General features: G+C 35.5%; 1 protein-coding gene across 1 annotated transcript in view; it reads right to left on the reverse strand.

Annotated features, from left to right (window-relative positions):
* Positions 1–15,762, reverse strand: part of LOC145694505 (uncharacterized) — a 60,584-nt gene extending 44,822 nt beyond the window's left edge. The window contains exons 1-2 of the mRNA XM_081770814.1: positions 15,390–15,762; positions 4,446–4,605 (exon numbers count right to left, since the gene is read on the reverse strand). Coding sequence (XP_081626940.1) covers positions 4,446–4,605; positions 15,390–15,453 — 224 coding nt within the window. The 5' untranslated portion in view covers positions 15,454–15,762. The remainder of the gene's footprint in view (positions 1–4,445; positions 4,606–15,389) is intronic.
* Positions 15,763–16,382: the final 620 nt, after the last annotated feature.

Consider the following 16,382-nt stretch of genomic DNA (forward strand, 5'->3'; position numbering starts at 1 on the left):
TGAGCTTGGGCGACAGGTCAGTGGCAATAATCGAGTGGTCTCAGACGTTGGGCTTCGGATCGCAAGGAGTAATCCATCGTGAGTTCAAAATGAAATTTCAAGTTTCACGTCCCACGGTTATATCTTTTAGGCTAAAAAGGAACGGATGATCAATGAAATTGAGTTGTTACGAAATAATTGGTAGGATGAGTATGTGGGAAGAAACGGGATAACCTAGAAAATACCTACAAACACCATGTTGTCCGAAATCCTTGGCCGGATCGAACCAGGGATTCCTTACATTAGAGGTGAGTGCTCTACTAAAGAGTTTGAGTTCCACTAAAGGGCATAAGCGATTGTAACTGTCCTCAATGTTTCTTGTTTTCGTGTTTCTGTCGGTTGGATTTCGTAGACTTTCGAATAAGATTAACTAAGAGACAATGGAAAGAACAAGGTCCCAGTTTGGGAAAGGGGCACTTTAATAACAAAGAAAAGTATCTCTGCTTCGATTCCAGACTACATCAGTTTGTGAAAGACGACATTAGGTCGTTGGGTTTTCGAGATTTTCCCGTTTCCTCTCACAAACCTCATCCCATTAATTCTTTTTTAAAAATTCACTTTAGTAACCATCCGTCTCCTTTAACCTACAGAGCGTAAGAGCCTGACTTACATTATATATATATATATATATATATATATATATATATATATATATATATATATATATATATATATATATATATATATATATATATATATATACCATCTTTCAGAACTTCTGCTACTTGCACAATCAATTTTAGAGAGGCTGTTTAGGAGTACTTGATTACTCCCCACCTACCCCTCTAAAAAAGTAGTGTGCAAGTACTGAAGCATTCTTAAACATGGATATTTGGATAGTGCACATACTAGTTCCTCAGTGGTGCCTTGATCCGACTACGATAGATCCCATAGTACTTGAGTTATGAATTATTAAAGTTCACTTGTTTTACATTTTCGGTACCCTATAACTCTGAAATTAATCAGATTTGAGCACAGGTCCATATGAACTTTTTTATGACACACTTTTGTAACACCCTATATATATATATATATATATATATATATATATATATATATATATATATATATATATATATATATATATATATATATATATATATATATATATATATATATGGAAATTCTCTAGCCGAATAGAACGTTCCAAGAGGCCGCGTCTGGCTCACAGGCCGTACTTTGTCCATCACTGCCTTAGAATGTAAGGATACAATTGTAACTTTCGCCCGAGCAACTTGTCTCAAGGGCCGCCACTACTTCCTAGAGATATTAGAAGTAGTATCCTCTATATCCTGCGCGAATTTCCAGTGTAGGATTTGTTCTAAAAATCAATGGAGGGTATCTTTCTTTTGTCGCAATACAGATAGTTATAATCAGTGTTTCTTTGAGAAAAATTTTCCGGGGTCACACTTAGTATTCGGAGGAACACACTATTTTCACATGGTACTATTCTATTTATTAGTATATTATAGACGTGTTATTTTGGTCTTCTCCGGGGAGGCATTCTCAGAGGGCAGTGTTTCCCCCCCCAAAAAAAAAGAAATTTTTGGGAGAAACACTGCTTTTCTTCATAAACGATAAACTGAAATGTTTAAAATACGGTAAGCTACAATCAAAGTACAGAGAATTCTCTCGCTTTAATTAGGTCTATGATATATACCTAAGTAACACCCCAACAAGAAAGAATAGAAGAAATAAAGAAATAATTTGATGATGTTTATTTATTTATTTATTTAAATAATGAATCAGCTTCAACCTTTCTTGTTCAAATATCAGCAACACGAATAAGTAAACAAATGAATAACATTTCTGAGTTAATGAAGTGATTCAGAGAGGAATGAGAAACAAACAAAACACATTGCCCAAGGTAAGTTTGCAGGGAACAAATATTTTTCCCAGGCAGTGATATTTCAGAAGGATCAATTTAACATACAACTGAACTATATAATTATATCCAAACTTACTACATCACACTGAAGTCTTGTGCAACGTAGATTTTTTAAAATAATAACTATCTTATTCCATAATCTTACTTTGATTTCAGTTTGCATTTCAAAGATGTGGCTTATTTTCGAACCATGTATTTGACTACTCCCACTGGTTCTTTGATCAGTTATTGCGAATAAATGGGATAGAACAAATATGATGTTATTTCCGCCAGTACATCAAGCATCATTTATTTCCGGTGGATTGAACCTTTTCAGCAGCGAGGCTATATGAGACGGGACCTATTGATTAACTTGGAATCAGAACCACATGAGCTCTTGTCGGGAATCGAACTCGGGTCTCCTACGCCAAAGGCGCCTAGGCTAACAGCTTAGCCACGAAGGAGCTCTTATCCTCGTTGGGTTCCAAATACATGAGCAACATATGGAACTTACAATTGTTATGTTTTGCATTGACTTATAAATAACATAATGAAAGAGATAATTGGAATTTTTGTTTCAATTTTTAAAAGAAGGAACATGAAAAATCAAATGAACCAAAGAAAAGGAAGCTACGGAAACATACAAGAAAATAAAATAAAACACGCTGTCCTACGATTTCTTTACCTAGCAGATGTATTGTTTGGAATTTAAAATAAATAAATAAATATTATGATATGATTTCTGGAGTCTTGCACTTACATTCACAACAGAAGCGACGAAATTACTTGATTCATCCATTGACCAATCTAAAATTTACTCTTTCCTACTATGCACAACGATTATATCCACTCTACATTAACGAAAACTTAAAAAAAAAAAAAAAAAAATCTTCCCGGAGATTATATAGATACTGTTGCCAGATGCCCAGCTTTCAGAAAGCAAAATATATGTCCTACACTGAGAAAAATAAGGAAGTAGCGTACGTAAAAACGTAGGTTATATGTGTAAATCTGTAGTTTTTGGACTTAACGTATAGCAGACGTATAACTGAAAAAGTATATATTATACGTACTTTCTGTACGAACGAAAGAACTGTACCGTATATAGGTGGTCAGAATTTCACATATAGTTGAAGGTATGTAACATATAGCTGACGTATGTAACATACTTATATGTTTGTAATATACAGAAGACTGTTAGATGTCGTACATCCTGCAACGGCATGATATAACATCTAAGCGGGAAAACTATGTAGCATATGCTTCGTACTGATTTCCGTAGTAAACATAAGGATTCCGTATATTTGTACAATACAGCACTGTCCACATAATGGATTGTTCTCAGTATATTTTGTAACCCGGACACGTTCTGTTCTTCCTTTATAGCTTAAAAATAATTCTTGTTAAGAATTGAGGATCTTAAGTGAATGAACTCTATGAAGAATTGTTAAGGAAATTGTTTCATCCGAGAAGCTAAATGAAATTATATCAGAAGACGAAAAGTATGTACTAGCTTTAAAGGAGGATTCTTCTATCAACTTTTTAAAATAAGAACCTCTTACATTTTCTCATATTCAACTACAATGCTGAATGTAAGAGAATATTTTCAAAAATGACATTTCTATGAACAGATAGCGTACTAGAAATGCACTCAATGTTGGTACAGTGAAAACATAACTTCAAAATTGTACAAATTATGAACCAAGTGGTGATGCTTTGTTTTTATTTTTCAGAGCTTCATGGAGAGAAAATTTTGCAAGTTTTGTTTCATGAAAACTTTCATAGCCCCTGACCCTGTACCCCTTTGTATATGTAAATGGATAAACTTTATTTATTTATGTTTTGTTTTTAATCGTAGTTCAAAGAGCTATGGATACTGCAAGTTTGGCTCCAAGCGTCCCAGTCACTCTAGGCTAGACTCAAGAGTCTAAAACTTAACTGACACTCATAATCGGTGCCAATCTGAAAGTGATGCCCATTAGAGACACGCCAATATCTCGCACTCCCTTTACTGTACAAACGAGATTGTTTTCTTACACAAATGTGCACAAACGTTGCACTAACGATTGAGACGATTTCATTCGGTGCTGATGGAGGAGCTTATGCCTAAATTAAATACGCCAATGTTTCACACTTCCTGTTGTCCACAAACGAAAATTTTGCACTGCGCAAACGATGCACTAATGATCGAGAAGAGGAGATAGAGTGGCTACCGTTTAAACAGTTCCCAAAATTAGTTTTTAAATACTTTAAAATTGGTTTGTACACAAACGTACACAAAAGTTTGAGACTACCTTAGTGAAGTTTGAAGGAAATGGGGGAGGTGTTGTCTAAATGAACTATATAAAAGACGTGAAACACAGAATTGTCTCCAAATCTCTAACTTAATTTTTTCGTCATTACAACACTTTCTCTAGTCTTATAATCCCTTGGAGTTTTTATAAACACTATTATTGTTATTAAGTACAACAACATTTTTTGTTTCTTACTTTTTTTAAACATCTATTTAGAAAGTTGTATCGGATAACTTTTCACTTACCTTCCCAGCTTCGTGATAATCATTTCAGTCCCGATTTCGTGAAACTGCCGCCAGAGGTCTCTGTTCTCTAACTCTACTTTTACTCCACTCCTAGCAGACTGCTGATGAGAATTACCCCATGGTGGCAACACTGATGGATGAGGGAGGAGAGCAGGAATTCCTAAATAAACAATATTGAAAGTATTAATATTGCATAGTATTAGAACGATCATAATTTTAATTGAAGCTAAGAATATAGCCGACAGACAGAAATATTTTCTCTCGATTTTTGTCCAATGTATTTTTATGGAGAAAAATATCCACAATAATCCAAATATAAAGATTGGTACCTAGCCAGGCAAAGGTAATCAATAAGTCATTGGATTTATTAATACAGTTCTTTGATACTTCATTCCGTCAAATTCAAGAGATGAATGTGCAGATTCAATTGAAGGGGGGGGGACACGGTGGGCCAGTGGTAGAGCGCTTATCTCTGGTACATAGGTCCCTGGTTTTATCCCCAGCCAAGTAAGTTTGTGGTGGACAACTTCGTGTCCGTGGGTTTTCTCCGGGTATGCCTTCTTTTCTCACATTTTCATACCCCGATTCTTCCGTCATCGTTCATTTGCCTTAAGGACCCGTCTCCCTTAGCCTAAAGCATATCATCGTAGGAAGTTAAACTCAAAGTTTCATTTCATTGTTGGTCAGGTAATGGCGTCAAATATCTGCACCGTCTGTTTCCAGTCCATTGAGAATTATTTTTCTGTTTTCTTTGAAAAATGATATGAAATTTTACGGTTTAACGTACCACGATCATGCCCGTTAGGCTAAGGGAGATGACGATTAAAGTAAGTAAATAATGATGGACGAATTGGTGGAGTGAGAAAGTTGGAGGTAATTGAAATACCCCGAGAAAACCCACGAGCTGGATATTGTCCACCACAAACTTACTTGGCCGGGGAATGGAACCACGGACTAGGGCTGTTCCGATAATCGAGTAATCGATAACAATTCGATAAGATTTCAAAACCGTTTCATCGATAAAGAATTTTAATTTTATCGAATTATCGAACTTTCGAGACTCCCGAAATGTTCGAGACTCTCGAAATGATCGAGACTCCCGAAATGATCGAGACTCCCGAAATGTTCAAGACTCTCGAAATGTTCGAGACTCTCGAAATGTTCGGGACTCCCGAAATGATCGAGACTCCTGAAATGTTCGGGACTCCCAAAATGTTCGAGACTTTCGAAGTGTTCGAGGCACTCGAAATGTAAGAAACATTAGACAACTTCGAGACACTCGAACTCTTCGAGAGTCTCGAATTGTTTGAAAGCAGCAAATACAGAAATATATCAATATGATTGCATTTGTCGAGTCGCTTGAATAGTTTGAAAAGTTCTGGATTATCGGAGTGTTCGGAAGAAACAATGAATTCGATGTTATCATAGTTGTATATAATATGTATTACATATATGCAGAGTTTTTATTTTAAAACTTCTCTCCTTAGCAATGAAGTGAAGGAAAAGTTTTTCCCCACAGATCTGTATAAGGTTTAAGCAGTCTGTCAGAAGAGAGAAAGAGGAAGAGAAAACATGCATCACCTGAATGGAATTGGAATCCAAGACACCATTAGTCTACTAATAGTCACTTTGCCGATTGTGCCAATAACGGGGCAGGCAGAAAAATAATTTTAATATGATTTCGAGGGTTTAATTTACAGTTCTGTATAGAGATAGCTACTGATATAGGTAGAGGTAAGGAAATTCGATAAGGCTGAAGACTTATCAAACTTTCGTTTCGAAAATTTACTCTCCGGCGCTCGAATGCATTCGAGTATTTGAGATTGTCGTGAAACAAACCTTGAGAATTTTGGGTGCAAAACTCCCTATTACAGGCCGTCCTGTCTGTCTGTTTGCATGTGGCATCCGACGATAACTTTCGAACGGATTGTCCGATTTTGATGGAACTCATTTTAAAATGCTCTCGTTTGCTTTCACCAGACACCTATTATTTTGGTTGCCATACCACAAGGGGATTTTTTCCGAATTCAAGTATTTGTTCCTACTTTGAGCTTAGGCGTGTGAAAGCTACGATAACTTTCGAATGAATTGTCCGATTTTAAAGAGGATTGGTCTAAATGCATATGTCAGGTATCTGTTGCTCTTGGTCACTTTACGATATTTGATTTTGTGCATAAGATGCCGTGCGGCTCTGGGCATTACCAATCTCAGATTCAATGCGTACCTGGGAGGGGGATGCGGCCGAAGCGTGGTGCCGACAACACCACATTCATCTACGACTGAGGGCACACTCCCTACATGCCCTCATGGCATGGTTCTATGCACAAGGGAGAACTTTACATATGACAGAACGAAGACTAAAGGAAAATGAAATGAAGTGAAATCTTCCAGTTTAATGACCTACTATTATGTCTGTTAGGCTAAGGAAGAAGTATGATTAAGGCAAGTGAATGATGATGGAATAATTGGTGGAATGGGAATGTGGAAGGATACGGGAGTACGCCGAGAAAACCCACGGACACGATGTTGTCCACCACAAACTTACTTGGTCGGGGATCGAACCAAGGAGGGACAAAAGGGATGAAGGGGAAAGGGGAGAGAAACACACATCCTCTGACTTACATTTCAATGGCTCTGATTCAATTTCCACATAAAATTAAAATAACTTCCGATCACTTCTTAAGGAAAAATAGAAAACATTATTTCCTCAAGAGTTCTCTCAGCTGCTTCGTATATTGTTGCAAACAGACTTTCCAAGAAAGATGGTCGTGCAGTTACTTGCTTTGCAGTTGTTGAAAGAAATATTAGACCCTATCTCTCCTGTCGTGTCCTGCATTCAATAGACTACTTTTCACTGTTTCTTTCTTTTCCGAAACAAGAAGCCAATGTCTTTGAAATCGATTGCGATTACATTGCACTTCGGTTGTAATCAGATTTTCCTATGGGAAACAAGGTTATACTGCTAATTCAAGCTGAAACGGTGCTGGAAAGTGTGTTTAAGTTACTGTAGTGAAAATGTCAGCGAAAAGATCATGTGGGATATTTGGATCATTCTGAAACTTGAATATTTGGATAGGGCACATACTAGTTCCTAGATGAAATCTTGACCGGACTACGGTAGATCATATAGTATTGGAGCTATGGACCTATAAAGTTAATTTATTCATGTTTTCGGCATCCTATAACTCCAAAAGGAAGCATTTGTGCACCCAGGTTGGTCTATACTTTTTGTTTTATCTTGATCTCAGGATAAAGTTGCCATATTTTGAAATTAGAAAAGCGGGGGATTCTAAACCGTAAGTACTGATGTGAACTTGTGTATTACAAATACTGACGATCCTTCTATTTTTTTTAGCGATTTCTTTGTTAAGTGACACTTCCAATGTACTTTTCTAACAAAACTAAAGTAAAGAAAATTTAGTTTTTGCCTTTAATGTTTTATTAAGTTCAATAAATGTGAGTCTCGAATTGTAAAGTAAGTATTATATAAGTATTACAGTAAAATATCTCTAATAAGGATATCTGTAAGACAAGTTTAAAAAAAAAAAAAAAAAAAAAACAAGCGATATATGGCAGATGTTGTTCATACGGTTTTCTCTCTAAGGAATACAAAATAATTTCTAAACTTTTATCGTAAGAAAGCTAAAACATATTTAGGAGTCTTGGTCCATCTCATAAAATTTCTCATCATTTTCAAAGATTCCTACTTGAAATCATACTAACATACGAAAATACCACAGTTTCACAATATATGAAATACAGTATAAACATTTTAAAAGAAAAAGATACTAATAATGAATCTAATCTAAACAATATGCTAAGGATCCGTAGGTTCAATTTGCAATCATTTCTGAATATATAAAGACTAGTTGAACATATAGATTACGTACGTAACAACATAGACGTGTTCAGTTGAACTGGACAGAATGTTATCAAAGAAATACGCACCCATGAGATCATACATTAGTATTCATAGGTTGAACCAAAATGTGTATGATTATGCCAATTTTTTTTTACATTTTTCATGTCCTGTAACTTCCTTTAAGAAATCTCGATGACATAAAATATTATCATAAAGTTCTACGCAGGGGCGGATCCAGGACCGACTTCTAAGGGGGAGCGGTGGGTCGTCATACTGCTACTTTTAAGGACTCCACACTTTGGGATGGGTTTTATTTATATGTATAAAATAATAAAGTTTCCTCTTCTGGGGAAGGGGGCAATCGCCCCGATCGCCCCCTGGATCCGCCCCTGATTCTACACATGATACGTCTTTCATATTGTACAAAACCAGTAGTAATAATTTGACAGTTTTTGCGTTCATCTTGTTTCTGTCATCTGTCCATTCGCGATTAAGATTGACACAGAAATGTTGCGGTTTACGTTGAATATAACAACACTTTATGAACAAAGTCGTCTTAGATTTTTCTCCAATCCAAAAAAGCGGGTGGTTTTTCGTGATTAAGAGATGATTAAGCGGGGGACGAATATAAGACCTGAAAATCTGGTGGTATCCGCTAAAATTAGGTAATGTGGCAACCCAAACGTTGGCGGTGTTGTTTTGAAACACACTATATAAAATAATGCACCACGTTATTCTAAATTGATACAAAACTCTTACGTTTTTAAAACCTACATTATTTGTCCAGGAAACAATCTGTCTTCACCAAACGGCGCTTCTGGATCCGCTAGTGTGTGGATTCATCATAATGTACAAACCAACTGTATAGAACATATGCTACACTGTATATTCACTGTCGAGGAAATAGATTTATTCCGTTTTTCACCTTCATTAAACTTAGTGATGATTTCAAGGTTTCCCCCGCGTAGTCTTATCATACGTCCTAGATTCAAGCCCGATCCGGAAAATTGTCTGGGATTAACTAATGCCCGAAATTTTAGGGAAAATGGAAGACTGGGAAATTTCGCTGTGTTTGGTCAAGTGCTTGGCTTGCAATTCTGTCTTGTGCTGATATTTATGAAAAAGTCAATAACGATAAGGTGTTCTTCGCAAGAATACTTTACTCAGGAAAATAATTAAGACAATAATATAAAAAATATATTTTAAGTATAGAAAATGAGCATAAGCATTTTAGGAAGTTAAGATTAGACTTTTCTTAACTTCTCAATAAACACACACACCATTCTTAAAAATATTCAGAAATTATTTTAATCCTACCCCGGGAGATTTTGAATACATGGAGGGTGAAAGTAGCAAAAATACTGGTAAACCACGGTGAACACGATCAGAGATATGTTTGTGGGGAAATATTCCTCCTGAACAACCCCCTGAAATCACCACTGATTTGACTAACATTTATTTTACTGAAAGGCTAAAGGGGAGTTTGCGCCCCAAGCATCATTATATCTGATTGCGGCAATGTGTGAACTAGTGGTCATTAAGAGAAAGCAAACACGACAGAAGATAACACATTTGACTTAAAAATAAAATTTTGCTATAACATTTTAGCAACACCGTACGTGATTAATATGGTTGAGGTGTTGGGCGTATACTATATCGTATGAAGAGCAAATTACCCTATTTGTACGTTTAAGACCGTATCTCTGCCAACACTAATACACTAGCTGTTAGCAAATAACAAACAAGAGATAAAATTCAGGAAAAAAATGAACGCTTTGTGTGTGTGGGGGGGGGGGACGAAAAAGCAATCTCTTTCTGCACGCTTTCCTTTCTCCTGACAAATACAACTTTGCAATAACTTACCAGATGAAAAAAGTTGTTTAACTAGTTTGGCTGCAAGAAGGAATCATTGGAGAGGTGAAGGAACCGAACTGTCCATCACTACTTTTGATAATACCCGAAACTTCGATAATACTCGAAATTCCGATAATACCCGAAACTTCGATAATACTCGAAATTCCGATAATACCCGAAACTTCGATAATACTCGAAATTCCGATAATACCCGAAACTTCGATAATACTCGAAATTTCGATAATACCCGAAACTTCGATAATACTCGAAATTTCGATAATACCCGAAACTTCGATAATTTCAAATACTCGAAAGGTTTCGAGTAACCGATGACAACTCGATAAATTTTCAGTCCCGAAGTTCGATAGGCCCTCAGCCTTATCGAACACCCCTACCACGGACTCTATGCACAAGAGGTAAACGCACTACCACTGAGCCACCGCTCCACTGCCTGCCTACATTTACTTGAAAATGGACAAATACAGTATATAAACTACAGACAGTTATTAGTGTTTACATTTAGGCCAATGCAATATTTAACAAGTTTTACCACCAACCCACAAGAAATATATTACCATTAACAAGACGTAACCATATTTACATTTGAGCATAACATTTACTCAGAAACGAAAGTGCACATCAATTAGAGATTACTTTTGAGGATTCAAAATTTAGGGGAAAAAATGGGAATGAAAGGGTCAAAAAATATTTCAAGTCAACTGTCATCAAGCAAAACTGTCTTCGTCAATCTCACAAAACAACTCATTTACATACTCCTAGCATATAAAATATTTCTTCTCTTCAGATATAAAATAAACCTTTGTAAACTTATTTTCCAAGTTGTTCAGAAAAAAAACCCATGGCACTGCCCCTCCCTTCATATGTCACATTATCATTACAATAGCTCTGTACCCTTTTCTTAAAAGACATTATGATTGTATTCTCTAGAAGAAATCAATCATCATCGTCAGATTACTACCATTTAATTATATAAATTTAAATATTAATATAAATCTAAATTTTAATATAAAAAACTTAAAATTCAAAATAAACTTAAAAATATAAATTTTATATTTTATGTAAAATCTCACAACTGAATAATATATATATATATATATGTACCCTGACGACAGGTTCTGATGTACAGTCATTAACAAAAGTGAGTATACACAGTTTGTATGTTCTCTTATCAGTAGGGCATAACTCCAAAAAGAGACAACCGATCGTAATTAAATTTTCTTTAATACAGGGGGAACATAATTCTCTGTACAGTACTTAAAAATTGTATTTCAATTTAAAATTATATTTCAACTGGAGAATTCGCTTAGTAATTGTAGTTAAAAGGCCATGATAAAGGGTATATACAACTTTTGCTGATGATCTTACGTGACATATATATATGTCAAATGCAGTTTGATAAGGAAAATGGTGTGCTTCTCTCTATTCCATTCTTTAAAACAACATACGTATTGAAAATTGCAAGTTGAATTTCACCATACTTTGTTTTCCTTATAAGCGTTACGCCAGTCATAGCGTAAGTACCTTCAGCGTGGAAGATCCGAGTTCGATTCACAGTAAAATCCCATGTGGTTCGGATCCCACGTTAAACTATAGGTCCAGGTCCCATACAGCCTCAGTACGCCAAGCTACAATCAATGAATCAAACAAGTGGCGCCCAGGGCGCAAACTTTGGAACCTCTGGCATTTGAGACAAAATTGTTGTGGATTGTGTTAACTTATTTTAGTTCAATTATTAAAGTATCTTTTCTTTCATTTTCTTTTTTTCTTAAATAGTATTAAATCAATTACAAAATTGTATTGTCCTTCTGGCTAGTCGAATGAAAATTATGAGAGACTTCATTGTTTGTAGATGCGACTCTCGGTTGGAGAGCATTGAATGTATTCACAGGGACTCGGATTCAACCTTTATTGCAGTTTCTGTGCTCCAAACTTCCACGGGCAAACAATACAGAAGTGCATTGTCTCATTTAAGAGAAAAACAATATAAAAATTCCGGGTTACGTAGTCGTTGGCCAAGTTAAGGCTAAGGAGGCACAAATATATGTATCAGTAATTTCAAAACATTGAAATTTTTACTTTGACAACTTATGATCATCAGAGACTTGATCATTACGGAATTTAGAGGAGAAATATTTAGAGAGATTCGTAATGTGGTGTTGGAGAAACATGGAGAAGATAAAATGAATGAAGAGAGGAACAAACGATGTTTTAAAACGGATAGAGGAGAAGAGGACGCTTTTAGCCAGCATTATTTGTAGGAAGGCCAATTGGATTAATACATCTTGCAAAAAAAAATCTTCTTCATACCGCCTTAGGAGGAAAACGAGGGACAGGAAGAAGAACACAACTGATCGATGATTTAGAAAATAGAAGAAAAAACATTGGAAGTTAAAAGAGGAAGCTGAAATCGAGATATGTAAAAAAAAAAAAAAATCTAAGCTCTAAAATTAAATATAATAATAAAAACGTACCAAAAGGCAGAATACAGAACTTAATAATAATATAGGCTAAAGAAGACAGGTGATTAATGAATGTGAATTATGAGAAATTTAGTGAAATAAAAATATGAGACTAAATGGGAGAACATTTCTTTAAGAAAAATAAAAACTGATACATGCAATGCTCTCCACCAAAAATCAATATGCCCCGATCGAAGATGATAACTCTTGCACCAAACGTGAGAATTCTACCGTTAAGTCACCCTACCTTTAACCACAACTCCTAGTCCCAATTTGTTTATAAAAAATTCTACTATTTGTTTGACCATTATTATTTCATACTATTTTAATAATAATAATAATAATAATAATAATAATAATAATAATAATAATAATAATAATAATAATAATAATAGACCCCCTATACTATAGACGTAAGGGACTGGTTACCTTTCTTGTTTATTTCTTAACAGGCCCGTATCTAGGGGTGTCTAGAGGGCCGCCCCCCTAAAATTTTACTGGCCCCCTCTAAAATGTTCACGGTAGGCTTGCAAATGAACTATAATATGGGATGAACTACTATTTGTGGAATTTGTGGATAGGACTCCCCTAACTTCCACCGCCCCCCCCCCTACATTTTCGGGCTTGCTACGGGCCTGTTTCTTAATCGGATTATTTCGGGGTTCGAATCCCGCGAAAGGAATTCCTAAAACGCCAAACTGAATGCAAGTCGTCCTCACTCAAATTTGGTATTTACGCTCAATTAGTCCATCCTGGTTGAGGACAATTTTCCGAAACCTGTGAGTTTTCGACATTTCTAATACCGACCAAAACTTTTCCCTTCTTCTCGACTGAGCCGCCATGCCTCCTGCTTTCATTCTGGTTGGAATAGATTATATATCTAGTGCAGCGTTTCCCAACCGGTGTGCCGCGAGGAATCGAAACAAAATTATTAATTTTATAGCAATCAAATTGTAAAACGTAGGGAAAAAGGTATATTGGTATTTCACATTATTATGAACCTCTACTATGAATCCACAATTTTAAGTTTCATACTATGTTACTATTCTGTATATTTCTAATGTTGAAAAAGTATTTGTTGTCATTGTTATGACTATTGTTGCAACTTGAAAATTTAAAATATCATTCAATCCTTTCGACAAATTACCCACATTTGTGTTTTAAAAGTAAAAGAGATTTGTTTGTTCGTTCCTTATTTAGTGATCTTCCTTTTTAGTAAAAGGTTGGATACAGTTTTTAAAAAGAAAGCGTAGAATGAAAAATAAGCATAATGATTTACCACGGGGAAAACCAGTGATCGAGCTTTCTTCTCTGTGAGGAAGAGATCAATAATCACAGAAAAATATCACTGTGTTTTATATTTTCAAATAATATCTATAAGTGTGTCGCGAGAATCCAAGTAACAAACTTAGTGTGCCACAAGTCGAAAAAGATTGGGAAATGCTGATCTAGTGTACGAAAAATACAACCCATTAAATAGAAGTTTGTATCTTATTTTTTTCATGTCTCCCAACAATACACTATTCCCAGGACGTTGCAACTGGTGCAAATGGGGCTCGCTGCCTCCCATAGGGGATTCTTCTGTTACGTTTTTAAAATTAAGATTATGTCAACACGTTAAAATAATTAAAACAACTCAAATTAATCATTCATATCGTTACTCTTATTTGCCTAATTGAATATACAGTCGCAATAGGGTTACAAACTCTGGAAAATTAAAAAAAAAAAAAAAAAAAAAAAAACAGCACCCCGTCAAAATTTTCTATGATATAGGTCTAAGTGTAAAGTATCTCTGTTCGGACCCATCCATGGGAAGGAAATGTACTATCGTGAACAAAAGCGCATTAGCACCTGTATTCTGCATATCCTTAGTACAATCATTAATAAACTTAATAAATAGCTACATTGTGCTAAAAATGAGAAATTGAAGTCGACATTGATCATTTTATTGTATTTACCAGTAACCGCCATTTCCTTAAAATTATCGAAACAGATGAACAAAAGTATATTAATCTTTACGTGACAATTTTGGATTTGGAAAATTAAATTTATTCTTTAAACTTATACTTGAACTACAGAAAACTGTCTTTTTCACTCCCAATAAATGTATAAAATTCCTTTCAAGTAAATTTCAAATTTTCCCTGATACAGCCCCTGCAATCTCTTTAAAATTATTTAAACAGATGAAGGAAATATATTAATCGTTGATAGATGGTGAAAGGTGACAGTTTTGGATTTACAGAATGAAAATTACTTTTAAAATCTATAGTTCGAACTAGATACAAATTTGAAAAACCGATCATAAAGGAGCTGGTAAGAAGTTTGTACCGGTCACCGCCTTTAATCAAAATAACGACAATATTTCTGGCCAGAAGGGTGAAAAACCGGTCAGTTGGCAACTCTAAGTTGTAAACATTTATTACAACATCACGCTCTGGCGAAGATCCATGCATCAATAAGGTAGCATACCAAAAATATAATAATAATAATAATAATAATAATAATAATAATAATAATAATAATAATAATAATAATAATAATAATAATAATATGTTTGCACGGTAAGTTACTAATGCTTTCTTATTTTACATGAATTTTTGATTTGTTTAAAAAAACCTCGATCCCCTTGAAAAAGCCATGACATCCCCCAGAACAACCTGCCGGTTACACCACTGCATACTACGAACAGTGTCACGAACTGTATTTGTAAATAAGCAATGAGCAAAATAGACTTTACAGTGTACTTACCTACAGGATGCTGCAGCCGCTCTTGATCAAAGTTATTAAAACCTGTCGAATCTTGTTCAATCATATTAACACCTGTTGATCAACGCTTCGCACTTTCCTCGTGTTAACAGCTTTTTCACAACACAAAACTCGAATAGTAAAAACTTAGACCAATGAATGGACGGAGTTAAAATCCACTGACAGCACCACTCGTATAAACGCTGACGACTAATTTACCAACTGTTCGGTTGCCTTGTTTGTGTTAAACTTCACCCTGACCACCATCAGTGCCGCTGGAAAAGTTGGTTCGCTCTTACGCGCCCTTTCAGCAACCCTCATGAATCATCAGGTTGCTGATTGGTGCTCCAGTGTGGTGAAGGCGGAGTTTTGGGAGGAGATAAGGGTTGTTTATAATATTTTGCACGTGTTCGAGCCTGGACCAGAACTCGTGTTATTTTTATTTACCCCCCCTTTTTTTTCTCTTTTCGTTGTTGATTTTGGAGAAACTGGAAAATAAATGTTTACTTGGAAATTTTATCAGGAAGGAGAGGAAAATATGGATGTGTCATCCTATCCAAAAGTTTCAAATTGACTGCTTCTTTACTGTCAACTATACTGGGTAAATGCATTGTTTACTTGTTTTGATTATACGTATGGTTGTCTGATAGTTTAGATACTTAACATTCAGAATCGCTGTTTGGCAATTAAAGCCTACCCAAGCTTGTGCAACCGCGGGTTCAGGCCCACAATATTTCAATGAGACTCGTAGTCACGATCTGTGACTCAGTTATTTCATTGGGGCTCGGATTCTCTCGGGCTCACGCTAAATTAGCAAGACTGAGCCCGGGATTCGTGAGCGTTGAGCTCGCGCCTTTGGATATTCCTAATGCTTAGTAATCAAAATGAGGCTCACACTCACCACAAAGAGCATTTTGTACTGCGCTCTCGCTCACTTATCACATTGATGCTCGGTCTTAGTCTCTTTGTAGAACCCGAGTTCAGACTTAATTATTG

This window comes from Thermobia domestica, chromosome 9 (assembly GCF_964235325.1).
Source record: "Thermobia domestica chromosome 9, izTheDome1.hap1.1, whole genome shotgun sequence".
NCBI classification, from domain to species: Eukaryota; Metazoa; Arthropoda; class Insecta; order Zygentoma; family Lepismatidae; genus Thermobia; species Thermobia domestica.